Source organism: Polypterus senegalus, chromosome 5, assembly GCF_016835505.1.
Source record: "Polypterus senegalus isolate Bchr_013 chromosome 5, ASM1683550v1, whole genome shotgun sequence".
NCBI lineage: Eukaryota > Metazoa > Chordata > Cladistia > Polypteriformes > Polypteridae > Polypterus > Polypterus senegalus.
In genome coordinates, this window is record NC_053158.1 from 129,494,304 (window position 1) to 129,513,350 (window position 19,047).

The 19,047-nt window shown below is 36.3% G+C and overlaps 1 protein-coding gene across 2 annotated transcripts in view; it reads right to left on the reverse strand.

Moving 5' to 3' along the window:
• Positions 1 to 19,047, reverse strand: part of eci2 (enoyl-CoA delta isomerase 2) — a 68,194-nt gene that overhangs the window by 16,247 nt on the left and 32,900 nt on the right. Inside the window, exons 5-9 of one of the 2 annotated variants that reach the window (XM_039753355.1) lie at positions 18,161 to 18,230; positions 17,088 to 17,190; positions 12,934 to 13,054; positions 11,959 to 12,048; positions 10,217 to 10,277 (exon numbers count right to left, since the gene is read on the reverse strand). In XM_039753355.1, coding sequence (XP_039609289.1) covers positions 10,217 to 10,277; positions 11,959 to 12,048; positions 12,934 to 13,054; positions 17,088 to 17,190; positions 18,161 to 18,230 — 445 coding nt within the window. The remainder of the gene's footprint in view (positions 1 to 10,216; positions 10,278 to 11,958; positions 12,049 to 12,933; positions 13,055 to 17,087; positions 17,191 to 18,160; positions 18,231 to 19,047) is intronic. The other variant, XM_039753354.1, reaches the window with a different exon arrangement.

The following is a 19,047-nucleotide window of genomic DNA, read 5'->3' on the forward strand; positions in this document are numbered from 1 at the left end:
GAAAACTGAAATCTTAGTGATTGGCAATAATGGATACAATGAGGCTATTAGAAATAAACTGGATACATTAGGATTAAAAGTCAAGACGGAGGTAAAAAGCTTAGGGGTAATTGTTGACTGTAATCTGAATTTTAAATCATATTAATCAGATCACTAGGACAGCATTTTTCACTTAAGAAACATAAGTAAAGTTAGACCTCTTATATCACTGAAAGATGCTGAGAAATTAGTTCACGTTTGTTTTCAGTCGACTAGATTACTGTAACACTCCTCTCAGGACTACCCAAAAAGACATAAATCATTTGCAACTAGTGCAGAATGCAGCTGCTAGAATCCTAACTAGGAAAAGAAAATCGAACACATTCTCCAGTTTTGATGGCACTACACTGGTTACCTGTGTCATTCAGGATTTACTTTAAGGCTTTATAAACCATAAGCAGGATTTTAAATAATCTCGCCCCATCTTATATATCGGAATGTCTGACACCTTATATTCCAAATCGTAACCTTAGATCCTCAAATGAGTATCTCCTTAGAATACCAAGAACAAAACTTAAAAGAAGTGGTGAGGCGGCCTTCTGCTGCTATGCACCTAAAATCTGGAATAGCCTGCCAATAGGAATTCGCCAGGCTAATACAGTAAAGCACTTTAAAACACTGCTGAAAAACATATTTATTACTTTAACATGGCCTTTTTATAACTTCACTTTAACTTAATCCTGATAATATGATGAATTGAACATACAGAACTACTAATTAACATTATTCTGAACAAAAATTTTTAATTACCTTTCAGACAACCTTGGACTTACAATCCCTCCTAACCCATTACTAGCTGTGTCTGGGGTTCTTCCAGAGGGGCTTAAAGTGGAGAAGGACAAACAAATTGTGATTGCATTCACTACACTCTTGGCACGCAGACTCATTCTGATAAACTGGAAGAACCCAAACTCTCCTCTTTTAAGTCAGTGGGAAACCGATGTGTTATATTATTTGAAATTGGAAAAATCAAATAAATACTCAGTTAGAGGATCCGTACAGACTTTTTTTAAAACATGGCAGGATCTAATTAGTAATATTTTAAAATAAGTTTATAAAGCACAGAGAATTTATTAATTTAGGTATGTTTACAAGCCTTAAATTTTACGCCGTTTGGCTTGCTCTCTCTCTTAGGGGTGGGGATGGATCTGTTCTTAACTCAATTCTTCTTTTTGTAAAAACCTGATTGTTTTGTATGGATTGTAATAAAATTAATAAAAATAAAAAAAAAAAAAAATAACTACTATTCACGGTGGTTCTAAAGTCCGTATTAACCCCTACTCTCTCTTCTGTTTCTTTTTCCAGTTTCTTTGCAGGCCACCACCACCACCTACTCAAAGCATCATGATGCTCCAACAATGATGGATGGATTAAAAGCCAGACGTCTACATGACCGTCATCATCAAGCCCTTCCGTGAGAACCCTAACTACAAAGAGGACTGTTTCATTTATGTTAGGTAGAATGCCCAGAGGGGACTGGGCAGTCTAATGGTCTGGAATCCCTGCAGATTTTATTTTTTTCTTCACCCTGGCCATTGGACCTTACTCTTACTCTATGTTAATTAATGTTGACTTATTTTATTTTCTTATTGTGTCTTTTATTTTTCTATTCTTCATTACGTAAAGCACTTTAAGCTACTTTTTGTATGAAAATGTGCTATATAAATAAATGTTTTTGTTTTTTAAATAAATCATAAATTAACATATTGTCTGCTTTCTTTCATTAGTAAAATATAGTATGTGATTTGAATCTGTTTTTATCAAAGATTCCACCTATGTCCCAGCACACAGAGTGAAAGACTTGCCTCCACTGGACAGCTGAGTTTGAAATGTTTTTCAATGATGTACGGTTGTTTGTGATTGGTCACTTTTCTACATGTCACAACCATGCATAAAAGACAGGAAATATATTGCTTGTGTGACAGCTCATCTTTACACATTGTTGCACACAGACTAAAATGAAAGTGCAAGCAGATTGTTTGGTTGATTTGCAATTAGACTAAGTTTAAACTGGAAAATGTTTTCCTTTTTTGAAGAAGACAGCGACAACATACGGTTGAGGAAGTCCTAGAAAAGTTACAAAATGCTAATGATACCGAACATGAAAACTCCACATTACAGTTTTACATCTATTGAGAATGATGCATTTACTAAAGGACTCAAAACTATGCTTGACTTGTAATTACTGCTTAGTATTGGTTTAAAAAAAACATTGCATGCTGCACTTTTACAGTTCATGTGTTATGGGATTAATTAAAATATCCAGATGCCGTTTGCTGCATGTTCTCCCTATACCAATTTTCTGAGCAGTACTCTTCCAGTTTCAACTTCTTTGTGTACCAGCTTAAAGTTTTACAAGAGCAGACTTTGATTGAATGTCTCTGGCCATGCAGACTTTCACGGATGACCATTCTTCACTTGAATGTAATGGTATCACAACTCGCCACACTGCTACTCACAGTTTCACGTCAGGACTCCCAAAAAAGGTTTAAAATGAGTACATAATTATACGTACATAATTACAAATTGTTTACTTGTTGCTTCAGAGTGATATACAAATATAATGTGTGTGTGTATTTATTTATTTATTCTATTTTGTTTAGGAAAAAAATGAATTAATTCAGCCTCAATACTTATTTTGAGAGACTGTTTATGTATTAGAAGACTATACGTTTCCAAAAAGGGTAACACCTTGTGCCAAACAGTCCAAATTTTCAACACTATCGGATAATGCAACTAAACTTAGTACAATCATAGCTGACAGATTGGGGAACAAAAGAATATTGATTTCAGAGTTGTGCATCATACATTATCTTGGTTATATACTGTAAAATCCAATTTTTTTGTAGAAAAATCACTGAAGCATTTTTGTGGGGGTTTATTTAGTTGATATTGGTGTAAACAAAGGTTTCTAATCATATAAATACTTTCTTTTAAAAATTGTAGTGTTTTACTCAATGTTCTTCAGCCATCTGCAGCTCCTTTATGATAGAAGCAGAATTAAATTTAAGTGCAGTAATGCCAAAACCCCTTAGTGCATTCACGGTCTTACGGAACCTACTCCAGCATCCTTCCGAGTATGGAACAAGCAACCTTTGTTTCAGTCCAAGACAGGTCATACATATTCACACACATTCTCTCTCAAAATTGGTTTATTTAAAATGACTAATTAATCTAATAAGCATCTTCACAATAAGGGAAGAAAATAGTGTACCTAAAGAAAAATCCAAAAAGACATGGGAAACATATGTAAACTAGAAGCAAATTTGGGGTCTAGTCCAGAAAGAGAGATTAGATAATCCTGGATATCAGAATGAACTCCATTTTACTACAGCTCGATTCTGCACCAGCCGATTAGTTAACTTCAGAACACCAAATTTCAATCAGATCACACAATTCCAGATAGACTGACCTGGAAATAAGTGCGTTCATGGCAAAATTTACAAGCCATTCTGAGTTGTGCTTTGAACAGCCAATCAAACATGGACTAAAAGTCTTTGAAAGAAAAACTTTCAGGCCAGCAAGGTAAGAGGTGTAAGACCCCATGACATTAAGTTTTCAGCATATATGGAGTATTCTAGTCATTACTGCGAGAGATGTCAAACATTCTGCCTACACTGAAACCTATTTTGTCTGAGAATTATATGCCAAAATGTCAGTTACTTTCATATACCAATCTGCAACATAAGACTCATAGTACCCACGGTTCTGAATGGTGTGATGGATGGCCGGGGATCGTGCCCTGTCGAGCAGCATGGAGGTGCAGGGGACTGAGAAAAGGGCAAGCCACTCCCTGGGATGTGAAAGGACAGTCACCCTGGGTTGCATCGGGGCCACAGGCATGGGGCTTTGAAGCTCAAGCCTGTTGGGGTCTGTGGCTACCACCAGGGTGCGCCTGGGCAGCTTCGGAGGCTTGGCATGCAGCACTTCCGGGTGCTGCCAGAAGAGGAGCTGAATTTACATGCAGCACTTCCGCCACACCCAGAAGTGCAGTATTAAGGAGGCCGCCTCACTCCACTCGGGGAGCTGGAGCCAGGTGGAAGAGGATGGAGCTTGCAGGAGAAGAGTAGAGGTGGTGAAGAAAAGACAGAGAAAGAAAAGATAAGGCCCGAGTTTATTGTGCTGGTTTGTACACTGTGTGTGATATACAGAAGAAAATAAAACGTGTGTGTTGTGGACATCTGGCTGTCTCGGGGTCTGTGTGTTCAGGGCATCTTTTATGATGGTAAATTACACTGCAATGCATTTGTAATTCCAATAGATTGCGCATCACAAACATTAACATTGCTTTTACAAAGCCCATACATAATCGCATATAACAGAGATGTATGCATTTCATGGTGCACTGAAAACATTAACACGGAGTCCAACATTGATTACTTACATTTCAACCCATCTTAGATGGGTAGCACAACTAGTGTCATTTACTGATTCAGAGAGAATAATTCAAATCACAATTCAGCATACAACACATGTGTTGTGTGAATTATGACAGCTACTACATGTGTTATTGTGGCAGCTTTATGCATTAGTTCCAAGAAATAAAATACAAAATGTAATGTTACGCCATGGACATATTGAATGTTAATGGGTTAAAAATCAAGGGTAAAGATGATTAGTCTAGTCTTTCCTGTGAAGTGTGCATTCAGGAAAAAATTTACTCAGAGTGGAAACAGAGGCCTTGACAAAAGAACAAAAGTAGTATTTGAAATAGTTGACACAGATTTAACAGGTCAAATTTGACCCAGTATCAAAAAGGGGGTATAAATATGTGATGGTAGTCACTAATGCCTTTTCCAGTATAATATTTATCTATTTTTTGAAGGATAAAAGTGGCATCGCAGTAGCTTTAGAGAAGCTTGCTGCTGACATAGTGCCCCTTAAGGGAAAATTAAAAATGTGTGGTTCAGATAATATTATTATTCAGTGGATTTAGAACATGTTATTATCCTAGCAGAAGAATTTTGAATAAGTTGTAAGCAATGGATACATTTTTGTGGGATGCCAGAGAGAACAGCATTACAGTAGTCAATATGTGAGGTGACTAGGGCATTAACCAATATTTCAGTACTGTGTTGTGTAAGAACAGGACGAAGTCTAGAAATGTTTTAGAGATGAAAGAAGGCAGTCTGAGAAACATTACTTATATGGGAAGAAAAAGAGAGGGTACTATCTAGAATGACACCCAGGGTCTTAACCTGGGAAGAGATGTGTGTGTTAATGTTGTTAATTAAAATAGAAGATTGGTTAACCTTAATGAGTATAGATTTAGAACCAACAAGGACCATCTCAGTTTTATTTCTATTTAATTGGAGAAAGTTGCGTGTCATCCATGACTTTATGTCTTGGAAACATGCCATAAGAGTATTTGGAGGGAAAACAGAACTGTATTTAGTAGATAAATATAGCTGTGTGTCATCAACACAACAATGAAATTTAATATCATGATGCTGAAAGATATTACCTATTGGGAAAATGTAGATGAGAAAAAGAAGTGGCCTCAAAACAGAATCCTGCAGAACTCCCCGAGTAACGACTGCATTTTCAGATTTAAAGCCTTTAACTTGAAAAAATTGCATCCTATCCGTGAGGTAGGAAGAAAACCATTGGAGTACAAGGCCACAGACTCCAAAACTAGCTAGTCTTTTCAAAAGTATCTGATGACATATGGTGTCAAATGTAGAGCTGTGGTCAAGAAGTACAATAATTGATAAAAGTCTCAAGTCGGCTGTCCGGAGAAGATCATTTGTGATTTTGACCAGGGCACTTTCTGTGCTGTGTTTTGGATGAAACCCAGATTGATACTTTTCAAAAAGGCCATTTTTTGAAAGATGGGACTGAAGTTGGGAGGCAACTACCTTTCTGAGAACTTTAGATATGAATGGAACATTTAAAATAGGCAGATAATTGTTAAGGATATTAGGGTGCAAGTCAGGTTTTTTCAGAATTGGAGTAAGTGAGGCCATTTTTAGTGAGAGGGGAACCGTGCCTGTAGTAAGGGAAGAGTTAACTGTAGTAGTTATCATGGGGGAAATATGTGACAAACAGGACTTAACAAAGCGTTTAGGTATTGGATCTAACTGGCACGTAGAATAATTTGGTTTTATAAGATCAGAGATATAATTTTCAGCTGGTAAACTGAAATCTGAGAATAAGGTGGTTGGTAAGGGAATATGGGTGACAGTGGAAAGTATGTCATTTTCTGCAGAAATAGAGGAAGCAAGTTGCCGGTGAATTGTTTCAATTCTTGAGCTGAAGAAATCCAAAAAAGTATAGTAGTATTTAAAGTTGTGCTTGAAAGTTTGTGAGCCCTTTAGAATTTTCTATATTTTTGCATAAATATGACCTAAAACATCATCAGATTTTCACTCAAGTCCTAAAAGTAGATAATGAGAAACCAATTAAACAAATGAGACAAAAATATTATACTTGGTCATTTATTTATTGAGGAAAATGATTGAATATTACATATTTGTGAGTGGCAAATGTATGTGAACCTCTAGGATTAGCAGTTAGTTTGGAGGTGAAATTAGAGTCAGGTGTTTTCAATCAATGGGATGACAATCAGGTGTGAGTGGGCACCCTGTGTTATTTAAAGAACAGGGATCTATCAAAGTCTGCTCTTCACAACACATGTTTGTGGAAGTGTATCATGGCATGAACAAAGGAGATTTCAGAGGACCTCAGAAAAAGAGTTGTTGATGCTCATCAGGCTGGAAAAGGTTACAAAACCATCTCTAAAGAGTTTGGACTCCACCAATCCACAGTCAGACAGATTGTGTACAAATGGAGGAAATTCAAGACCATTGTTACCCTCCCCAGGAGTGGTCGACCAACAAAGATCACACGGCGTGTAATAGTCGGGGAGGTCACAAGGGACCCCAAGGTAACTTCTAAGCAACTGAAGGCCTCTCTCACACTGTCTAATGTTCATGTTCATGAGTCCACCATCAGGGGAACACTGAACAAAAACAGTGTGCATGGCAGGGTTGGAAGGAGAAAGTCACTGCTCTCCAAAACATTGCTGCTCGTCTGCAGTTTACTAAAGATCATGTGGACAAACCAGAAAGCTATTGGAAGAATGTTTTGTGGACGGGCGAGACCAAAATAGAACTTTTTGTATAAATTAAAAGCGTTATGTTTGGAGAAAGGAAAACACTGCATTCCAACATAAGAACCTTATCCCATCTGTGAAACATGGTGGTGGTAGTATCATGGTTTGGGCCTGTTTTGCTGCATCTGGGCCAGGACGGCTTGCCTTCATTGATGGAACAATGAATTCTGAATTATATCAGAGAATTCTAAAGGAAAATGTCAGGGCATCTGTCCATGAACTGAATCTCAAGAGAAGGTGGGTCATGCAGCAAGACAACGACCCTAAGCACACAAGTCATTCTACCAAAGAATGGTTAAAGAAGAATAAAGTTAATGCTTTAGAATGGCCAAGTCAAAGTCCTGACCTTAATCTAATCGAAATGTTGTGGAAGGAGCTGAAGCAAGCAGTTAATGTGAGGAAACCCACCAACATCCCAGAGTTGAAGCTGTTCTGTACGGAGGAATAGGCTAAAATTCCTCCAAACCGGTGTGCAGGAATGATCAAAAGTTACCGGAAACATTTAGTTGCAGTTATTGCTGCAAAGCAGGGTCACAACAGATACTGAAAGCAAAGGTTCACATACTTTTGCCACTCACAAATATGTAACATTCAATCATTTTCCTTAATAAATAAATGACCAAGTATAATATTTTTGTCTCATTTGTTTAATTGGTTTCTCTTTATCTACTTTTAGGACTTGAGTGAAAATCTGATGATGTTTTAGGTCAAATTTATGCAGAAATATAGAAAATTCTAAAGGGTTCACAAACTTTCAAGCACAACTCTAACAGAGAGGTTAAGGTGAGTGACATTTTCTGGTGGTATAATTAGCCTATTCATTGTAGAAAAAAGAAGAGCTATAGTATTTTTCCCTCCTGTATTGATAATGTTAGAACAGTATACAGTTTTGGCAACAGAAAGAACATTTTTGTATTTTAACATATGATCTGAATACATTTCCTTATGTCCAACAAGACCCATCTTTTTAGCTAGGTGCTCCAACTGTCGGCCCATGGCTTTGAGCTGACAGTGTTCAGATGTAAACCAAGGAATAGTGTGAATAAGTTAAATAGTCCGAAGGCAGAAGACAGAGCATCATTATAATAGTCTACTAATTCTGATGGTGTGGTAGCAGAAGGAGAAACAGACTGTAATTGTAATAGATTTATAAGGCTCTCTGGGATTACATGCTTGACATTGTGAAATGAAATCAAATGCTGAACCCTTATTTTATTGACAGGTAAGCTAACATCATATGTAATCATTTTGTGATTCGAGATGGGTAATTCAGTAGGAATAAGATTGTGAGGAATGATACCAGAGCAGCAAACCAAGTCTAAAATATGACACTTGTCACAAGATGAAAAGTTGACGTATTGAATTAAATTAAAACAGTCAAGGATTTAATTAAAATCATTTGTCAGTGCATCAGTTCACACGTCAAAATCTATGTTAAAATTATCATAAGGATGACATAAGGAGACAATACAGACAAAAGTTGTTAAACAGTAAAATGTTCTGCAGTAAAAACACTTGATAGTTTAGGTCTATATAAAACAGCAAGTATAGTAGGTGAATGTCCACACAGTTTGCAAGCTAACAGTTCAAAGGATGGATATGCTGGAAGAGTCATCGGTGATAATTTTGGGTCTTTGCAGTGAATTATTGCGAGACTGTCTCCCCTCCCCAAAGAACAGGATTTGGAGATGCAGACAAACCCAAGAGGGAGGGCTTGATTTAGATGAAAATAATCACCGATTGCTCCGTAAAACGTAAACAGTCCATCTTAGTGTCTATAATAAAATCACCAATCAGCAGAGCTGTTAGAGATAGATCAAGTATTAAATAATCCAAACTTCCAAGTGCCTATGGATTCATATTCTGGTAATTTTACCAGAAGAATCAGCACATTATGATCAACATGTCACCCAAAAATACAAGGACAAGAGTGTTTTGGCAAATGGCTGGGGCACACGCCTGGCCAGGACACCCCTTCAGTATATGTTCAGGGGGAGCAGCCATGGACTATTCAATATCTCCCCCTTAACACTAGATGGCAACCCCCCTGAGTTGGAGCGGTGCCTTGGTCACCCACAGGGCTCCATGGGAATTGGAGTTTGGTGCAGCCCTGTTAGGTCCTGCAGGCGCCGCCAGGGGGTGCTGCAGCTGGGACTCCTGAGCCCTTATGGACAGTGTTTTCACCACACCCAAAAGTGCAGCCAGAACTCAGCAATCAAGCACCTGGAGCACTCCGGGTGCCTTATAAAAGGAGCCAGCAGCCACCACTGAGCAGGCTGAGTCAGGAGGAGGAGGACAACGCATGCCAAGATGAGTGGTGGAGAAGAGTGTGTTGTAGTGTGCTTTACATTGGTTTGTTTGGTGCGCTTAGTGCTTGGGACTGTGTTATACCTGAGGGACACGGGGAAAACGTGGACCCCAGGAGAACAAGAAAAAGAAATAATTTTTGGGTAGTTTTAACATGCCTCCGTTATCAGTATGGATATTTATGGTAATCAGTTGACACTTGGCAGATTTGCAGAATTACTGGCAGTTCTGACATAACTGATGAAAAGACAGTACAGGTTCATGGAAATCAAACTGGAGCAGGTAACAAAGAATTCCCAAGATAATCCTTGTACATACTATACCAGCTGTGAGAATAGCAAACCAGAGTACTTGGATGATTATGTATTTGATGTAGAAAACAACAACCGAATAGTTAATATTGATTATTGTTACGGGATTATGAGTAATGTGCCAAACATTCACAGAAGCCATAAATTCCAATAAATCCAACGAGTGGAAGAATGCAACAAAGGAAAAAATGCACTCATTTAAAGAAAACAAGACATTCACATTAACCACTTTACCTGAAGGTAAAAATGCAGTTTATGGGTGTATGCTATTAAGAACAACCCTGATGGCTCTGAGACATACAAAGTAAGGTATGTAGCTAACGGGTGCAGTCAGGTGGCAGAGACTTTTTCTCTTACCATAATTATGACAAGCTTAAGAGTTTTGATTCAAATAACTGCACAGAATGTTATGTTGCTACACCAGATGGATATAAAAATTGCATACTTGCATGCGATGATAGGCTGTGAAGTTTATATGGAACAGCCTGAAGGATTTGAGGTTGAATCTGAGAAAGGAGAAAAATTGGTATGCAAATTGGAGAAATCATTGTATGGGTTAAAACAGTCAGGTAGGAATTGGTAAAAAACGTTATATGATCACTTGTGTAAAAATAGATTCATTCAAAATCCAGCCGAGCATTGTGTGCATACCAAAGAAACTAGACATGAGTAACAATTATTACTTCAGTTAACGATTTGTTACTAGCTGCAAGTGATGAAGAGGTAATGAAAAATGTAAAAGAAATGCTAACAGAGATTTCAGAATGAAAGAACTAGGAAAACCGAAACATTTCTTAGTAATAAACTTTGAACAAGGAGATGATTTTGTAAAAATGGACCAAAAGAGGTATATTAAGAAAACTTTGGAAAGGTTTGATTTGACAGAATGTAAAACAAAGCAACACCTTGTGAGCAGAAGCTAGATTACAACCAGGAGTATAAGTCAGCTGATCCCACAAAATTTAGAGAAGTAGTTGCAAGTTTGATCTATGTAATGACATGCACTGGACCAGACTTAAATTTTGTCATTAGTAAACTGTCACAGTACTTGTCCAAACCATGTGCTCACCAGTAGGTAACAGCAAAATGTGTTATGATATTTGAAAGGAACTGCTGACTAATCTATATGTTATAGAAAATGTGAAGATCATTTAAAACTATAGGCCTATAGTGATGCAGATGATAGACACAGCATGACAGGATACTGTTTCCGTGTAAATAGAATGGGGGGTTTAAATTTCATGGAAAACAAAGAATCAATCCACTGTAGTGTTATCTACATGTGAAGCAGAGTATATGGTACTTAACACCACAGTACAAGAGAGTATGTACCTCATTCAGCTGTTAAAAGGAATAGTAGGTGAAATTCACCATGAATCAATGGAAGTGTATGTGGATAACCAAGATGCAATTGCTCTAGCAAAGAACCCTGTAAGCAGACAGAGGTGTAAAACATATGGACATTTAGGTATCACTTTATCAGAGCAATGTTAAATGATGGAAAAAATAAACTGAAGTATCGTAAGAAATGGTTGCTGACATTATGACAAAACCTGTAACAAAGAGGAAGTTGCAAAAGTTCATAGGATTTATATTTGCCATGTAAATTGAGAAGTCTATTTTGTTTTCATGGAAGGTCTGGAAGACTGTTTTAACAGGACTGCATAGCAATGTGAGAGCAAGTGGAGGTGTTAACATATAACTGTAAAATGCTCTTATTTGCAAGATATGTTCTCTTGTTTAATATGTGATTTTGATGCACAGTGGTGCACATATGCATGTAAACTTGTGTGTTTATAAATTAAAAAGACTGTGTTCAAGTTATTTTTCCTCCGTCAGTATATTACTCTGTGTATATCCAGTATATCCAATATTTTTATGCTGTTGCACTGACATTTAGTCTGCGCATCAACATATACTTTATTATGATGTTCCTTCATTATGAAGCCCACCTTTCCACCCCGAGGTTCTCTGAAAATACTGTATCAAAAATACACAAAGTGCATATCCGGACTCATCTTTTCACCCAAAAATATCAGCACTTTAAAGTACTTTGTCTAGAGCAAAATTCATTATTGTTCCTTTTCTTTGAAATTTGATGCATAGTAACAATGTCTTAATATATTTTAAGAGAACAGCTAGAAGCTCAAATTTACTTTATACATACATTACACAGAAAACAGATACCTTTGCTGAACCCATTATCTTTGGAAAAATGTATGATGAACATCCTTCTGGACTCTGTCCTAGCTGGCTAAAAGGGGTGTGAAATGTAGCCTGGAAAGAAGCAGATGCAAACAGTGTTAGATGTTTTACACCTTTGATTAAAGCAAGACTTACTCCACGATTATCATCCTCAATACAGCTTTAGCTGTTGTTTCTTATAGAATCTAGACAGTGATATGGTAGTTTTGTACTTTAGATATAATACAGTAAATGTGAAAAAAATAATTGAGCAGAGATTCTATTTAATGTGGTAAATAAGCATCCATCCAACACCAGCATCTATCATGGCCTCAATTATTCAACTCCTTTCAAAATACCCAACTTGTCCCTATTCCACAGGCCACAGCAAGTGCTTGTTCTTACTTGCCTCTCATCTTTTTATCCATGTGGCCATCAACAGCTAATTCTGCGTGCTTACCATGCTACTAAATGTCAATCAACTCAATTAGACAAGTGTATGTGCATGCTGACCATAGTTAACAAGCAGGGTAAGTCAAAAAAAATATCCCACTGTGTTATGCTCCACTCAATTTTAGAAATTTAGTACCTCGTTTCTGAAGCCCAGCTAATTTTGTGTCTCTCAAGACTATAAATTTTGATTTACACATTGTGTATCACAAAGCTGAGGACATTTGCTTTACGCTTAAAAACATTAATAAATGTCCGGCTCAGGGGAAAATTTTAAAGCAGTAACTAAACACATTTTCTTTTGGAATGACATGTAGTTGTCCTGGGCTTCCATAGCAACTCAGCAGTGCCACAGTCTGATTGCCTCCATGCCGCGTTGCTCTGATGCAGTAATTCTTGCAAAAGGTCTTATGTAATATTCTAATTTTCTGAGATACTGAATTTTTAGTTTTCATTACCTGTAGGCCATAATCAGCAAAATGATATATATATATAAAACACACTTCTTTAGAATCAAATAATACTCACCTTGTCAGTGGCATAAACAATGTCAAACAATCCAAGCAAAGTGACAGACACTCCAACAGCAGGACCATTAACCAATGAAATCAATGGTTTAGGAAAGTCAATGAATGAACTTACAAAGTTTCTGTAAGAAAAAATTATATGTCAGTATGTATTTATTTATTGATAAAATGCACTTATCTATTTTACTGCTAGAAATGGCATTTAAAATGTTATTATTCTACCTACAATGCATGTTTCTTATTTTTTCAGACAATGAATGACAAATCTTGGTTTAAGGATATGCCCAACTCTCAATCTAATTGAAAATTGATGGCACTATTTAAAACATTAGTTGAAAAGTGTCATCTGTCTAACCTAAATAACCTAGACCAAATGTTCCCTGAAGAATAGGACAAAATCACTATTAAACAGTATGCAAAGCTGGTAAATACTTACCCCGAAACACTCATAGCTGCAATAACTGAAAAAGGTCTCAGTAAAAATATTAAAATTGTGTAGATAATAATATATACTAAGATTTTTTTCTAATTTAAAACAATATATCTGAAAACTTGAGTCAAGGGTCAAAATATAAATATATAGAACAGTCAGTGAAATGGACTCTACTAGGCCCACGAGAAGTTTGTGAACACAGCACAGAAACATTTGGGTTTCCAGACACCTGAAGAATAAAAGGTACTAGTAAGTCTTGACAATATCCAAAATGCTTTGTATCTACTTCAGGCTGTCAGTGATGACGACTCCAAGAATTGTAATATTGTTAATCCTCTTAAACGGCACACCTCCAATATAGTTGGAAATGTGATCTGCCTTATGCTTCCTGAAATCTATGAACAGATCCTTAATCTTGCTGACATTAGGAAAGTGACTTATTTTATATATCAGAAGATGAATCTATTCCATGTAAGATGTGTATCCAAGCAGAGACGCTAGCTTCCTAAAAATTAGATTAATTCTAAGAAAAATATTCACTTTCAAGGCAATGAATTCTTCTCTCCCACTGGTGACAAAAGCAGAAAATACAACTTCATGAAACTAAAATGAAGGATTACTCGGCTTTTTTTCTTTTTAAATGCAGGTAGCTCAAAGTCTTCAGGAAGATTAACTGAAAGAGATCTATTAAGAGGAGAAAACACATGAATTTACTTGAAAAGTAAATCAATATTTTCAGTTTGGGTGACTGAGGCTGTAACATTCTTTTTGCCCGTTTCTACTTAAATATGTAAACATAAAGCAGAGTAATCCTTATCATAGTAACAATGCCTCATTTGCGTCTGTAACACTCAGTGTTGCCACATAGTGTTATATCTCCGATATTAGCAAGCAAACACTTCTTCTGCTTTCACAAAAAAGCTATGTTCATTGACTGTTTACAGGCAGCAACACTTTAAACACTGTAACAACTGTCAGCTACTGTGTGTTCATAGACATTAGTACTGCACTAAGCAATGACTGCAACATTCTGCCTTATCATGATTAAGCCTATGTTACTGGTATCATTAAACAAATATAATGATGGAATTGGTGCCATCACTGGCTACATAGTCATAAGTAAAAAGAACTTCAACAGCGGGCTCAGCACACTACCCAATGTGGTCTGGTGTTGAGGATCAACTTGAAAGAAACAATACTACTAATCCAACCATTAAATTTGCTTTGTTTCTACTGTGGAAAAAATGGCTTTAAAATACAAAAAACAAACTACTACTAAATTGCTCACTGTAATAATATATGAAATTTTTCTATATCACCCACCTGTAATTGAGGAAAGTATTTTGTGGAGTCCAACCAATTTTGTTGTTAACTAAAGATTAATACAAGACGAAAAACTGGCTCAAAAAAAATCCTATTGTTACTATAGTATTTTTGTCCAAAGCCAAAAATTAGGCCCACAGACATTAGAAATAACATTGGTTACTACTCCTCCAAAATGTTAGTCTTGAAGCATATGATGTACCAGTATTCTAAAATTTACTGGTGAGCTGAAAGCTTATTACTGTAACTTCAAAGGCAAAATCTAATGCCAGCCAGCCAGCCAAATTCAAAGGTAGATTATGCAGCAGATAAATTCACATGTATTCATACTAGGATTAATTTATAGTCAACAGTCAAATTAGCATGATGCATTCAAACTATGAGTAATGAAAAAAAAAAAAAGAAGATATTTTTCTTCCAGAAATTGTTGACTGACAGATTTAAATGAGATTAATACAATGCAGATTTATTTTGTGAGTAAAAAACTGTATTTTGAATATTTGCCAATAAAACATTTTAACTGAGTAAGCCAACATTGCTTTTCTGCAATTCCTGTAATTTTTAATTTGGGTACAGCATGTCATTCAGTCACTCATTTTCTAACCCAGGGATTCCCAAACTCGGTCCTGGGGACCCACTGTGGCTGCAGGTTTTCGTTCCAACCAGCTTCTGTTTTTAATTGGACTCCTGGGCTAATTAAGTGAACTGTTATTGCCCAGATTCTGTGATTTGGGAACAATGTAGAAATTAGAAAACTAAGGTTGGTTAAAAAAAATGTAATAAAATGTACTAGGCAGTTAAATGGGGAAAAATGTATTTTTCTTTCTTTCTTTTTAACATTTTCATTCTACTTTTTCAGGTGTTCTAGTTGTTTAATTAATCCAATTATTTACTAATTGGTGGGTCTGACGCTAAAGTAGTTGCAGCTTTTCATTATTCAGTGTCGTTTGCCTGGGGGTCTGCTCTGCTCGCTTTTTATTGTCATTATTAAGATACAATGAAGGCTGCAAACTGCACAGAGAAAGGGCAAACTATAATGAAATCAACAAAAAAGAGTTAAGTATTTCAATCAATAGCAAATATAGAAGTATTTCTAAATGTCTTATAAATGTAAAAATCATGCTGCGGTGCTTTTCTGAATGTAGAATAAGAGAAGAAGAAAAAAAATACCAGCTAATTAAATGAGATCAGTGCTATCAGTTATTATCACTGATTATGAATCTGGTGGGAACAAAAACCTGCAGCCACAGTGGGCCCCGAGGACCGAGTTTGGGAATCCCTGTTCTAACCTGCTTAGTCTTGAACAGGGTCCTCACCATTAATAGCTACATAGTGTAACAAGGTATAAAGTACCTCATTTGCTTTAGAAAAACAGACAGGGTGAACTGGTGGCTAAGAATACATCAGCCTCAGCTGTTGGGCAACACTTTCCTTTCAAAGCAAATTAACCTGGTGAGCAAACAGATCTAACCAACTTTTTTCTTTGTTGACTATGTGGGAATGCTGTTGTTGCGAAAGATTCACAAACAACAAACTTGAATGTTATGTGCACATACAACAGCCAGATGACTACGGAGGCTACAGCCTTATGCAGATACAAAAAATATGAGGTGATGAATTCAGAGATTGGGCAGCCAGTAGTGTTCATTTAAAAATCTAATCTTGATCCCATTCACACATTCAGACTGACTACAGTGCACTTCCAGCTTAGGCTACAGTAGTCACAATTGCAGCATTATAGAATATCCTCTACCTCTTATCTTCTCTGTGGGCTTAACTGTCAGCAAAAATGTAAAGCACACAAAACAGTCCACCTACAATGTTGAACCCCTAGAGCAGAGGAAGTTGTCAGAATGGTAATTTGCATGTTGTATTGGAAAATGTAATTGTATTTGTATCTTTATGCTAAAGAAGCATTTAAAGTTTCTAGAGTAAATACAATGTGTGTATACTACTTTTACAACCTACCTGTTCACAATCAGGATACAAGTGCCTATTGTAGATTAAATGTAGCACTACACAGGAGACATGTCATAAATTTACAATGCAAATTAACCATGTTCATACCTGTAAACAAAAATATATTCTATAACAAATAAACTAATTCACCTTTTCACTGTGTGTACAAAGACAAAATACAAAAATAAGTCATTGAACTATACACAGCTACTGCTGGGTAATAAACTTTAACCTTTTCAGTATATCCTAAAAGTAAAACTCACAATTCATTTCTGCACAGAAGCACTAAAAGAAGAAACAAGATGTCTTATTAGACCAAGATGTCTTTGAAAAATAAAAGCTGGATTCAGACTAAGCAACTATGTCTTTCTCAGAATGAAAATCATTCTTCATGTTACAGATTACAAATGAAAAGCAACATTAACACAGATTACCCATACCTAAGCAGTTCTCCTGAATCTTTAGCCATCTGTTTAATGTTATCAGGAGAAACATTCATAAAATTATTTAAGTCATTCCCACTGCAGTAATAGTCACCATTACCTGAAAATGGAAGATAAGACCATGTTACACAAAGAATACAAAGATTTATCTACAGAGCAGAAGTTTCACATTTTTCTTACTTTGTGGAAGGAACAACTACTATACTTTTTACAGTTTTAAAAATCTAACTGTATTTGAGTTCTTTGGTGAAATCTGCTTCAGTGAACTAGTTCCAGCGCACATATTTGAAAGTATTACTTTAACAAGCAAAGCCAGATAATCCAAAAAGCTTAACTTGTTAAAAATAATTGTGTTAATACAAACAGTAATGTGTAAAAAAGTCCCTTTATTTTTTTTGTTCCTTATTTGCATTTTTGAATGCCTGCCCCATTTGTGTTTACACAATCTACCTGTGATGAAACAATTATCTTGGTACTCAGATTTTCATTTTATATACAGAAAGAATGGCTAGGTTGAAATTGGCACTTATGTGCGTGTGTGTGTGCCCTCACCACTCTGCAATAGTCTGGTGTATTCATAGGGACAAACACGGACAGATATGACTCATCTTTCTGCAATGCTAATCAGGAATTCAGAAGTGACAGAAAACTAATTTTTGAGAATGAACAATAATTAAATTAATGTAATGTTTTTCTGTACAACACAAAATGTACATTGCACATTTTGGCAGCCCAATCTGGTTTACTCCCACATCCTAAAGAAGTGCAGATTAGGCTAACAGATGGCTTTAAATTAGCCCAGGTTTGAAAGAGTGTGACCACAGAAGAATGTTAGCCCATCCAAGATTGAGCCTTCGTTTGTACTCAATGTCCTTTGAATTTATAAATTCGCAATTACACAGCTAGAATACTCCTGTGTCAGCATGCATGGACAATAGCAAAATAAACCCAAAACATGGCGATAAATTATTCAATTATTCACAGCCTTTATAGTCCTAGTTAAAGTTCATTATTGTCTTTACAACAGTAAAAGCATTGCTCATTTACTACTTTCAAAAGCTATAATATACCTGTCAGAACAGTTAACACAGAGTCTTCTTCAGCAGCTTCTTTTAGCGCCTGCATGATCTCCATGTACATCTGTTTAAAGAAGATTCAAGACAATGAAACCTTGTTTTACATTTCCATCCATCCATTTTCTAACCCGCTGAATCCGAATACAGGGTCACGGGGGTCTGCTGGAGCCAATCCCAGCCAACACAGGGCACAAGGCAGGACCAATCCTGGGCAGGGTGCCAACCAACCGCAGTGTTTTACATTTACACACATTAATTGTAAAGTCTTCTAAAATATAAAGCCGTACTAAACACTGGTGTTTCTACCACCATCTGTTAATCCAGATCCAAATGAACAAGATTTAATATGGGTGTTCAAATAACCTAAATTATAACTGTTGAACTATGGTTAACATAATAAGATATGCATTCCCATGGAGTAAAAAACATACAACAGTTGCCCTTGGCATTCTGTTATCTCATTTGTTTGTTAGCTTTATGTATGATTTGCTTGCAAGGGATGAGCAACCAGAGGAAAAGGAAAAAAGGGGAGAAAAAAAAAAAGAAAAGAAAAACACACTGCATAACTCATTTTCCATACAGACAAATGTAGATTTACTTACCTGTGGAGACATTTCTTTCAGCTAGTATGAGTCTTATATTGTTTAAACGTCTTGCCAAATAGCAGACTTGACAGTTTGAACACAAACTGCCCTTTTTCTCATATGGGCACAGCCCTGCTTCCTCCCTTTATACTCTAATTGGTACAATACCTGTATATGTATTTAATGGCAAACAAGAGCATGGGGAGAGGTTTATCCAAGCTTACTATTTTACACCTCTTATAAAATTTACTTTGCACCTACTAAAAATGCAATATAAATATTGAATTAAGAGAGAAA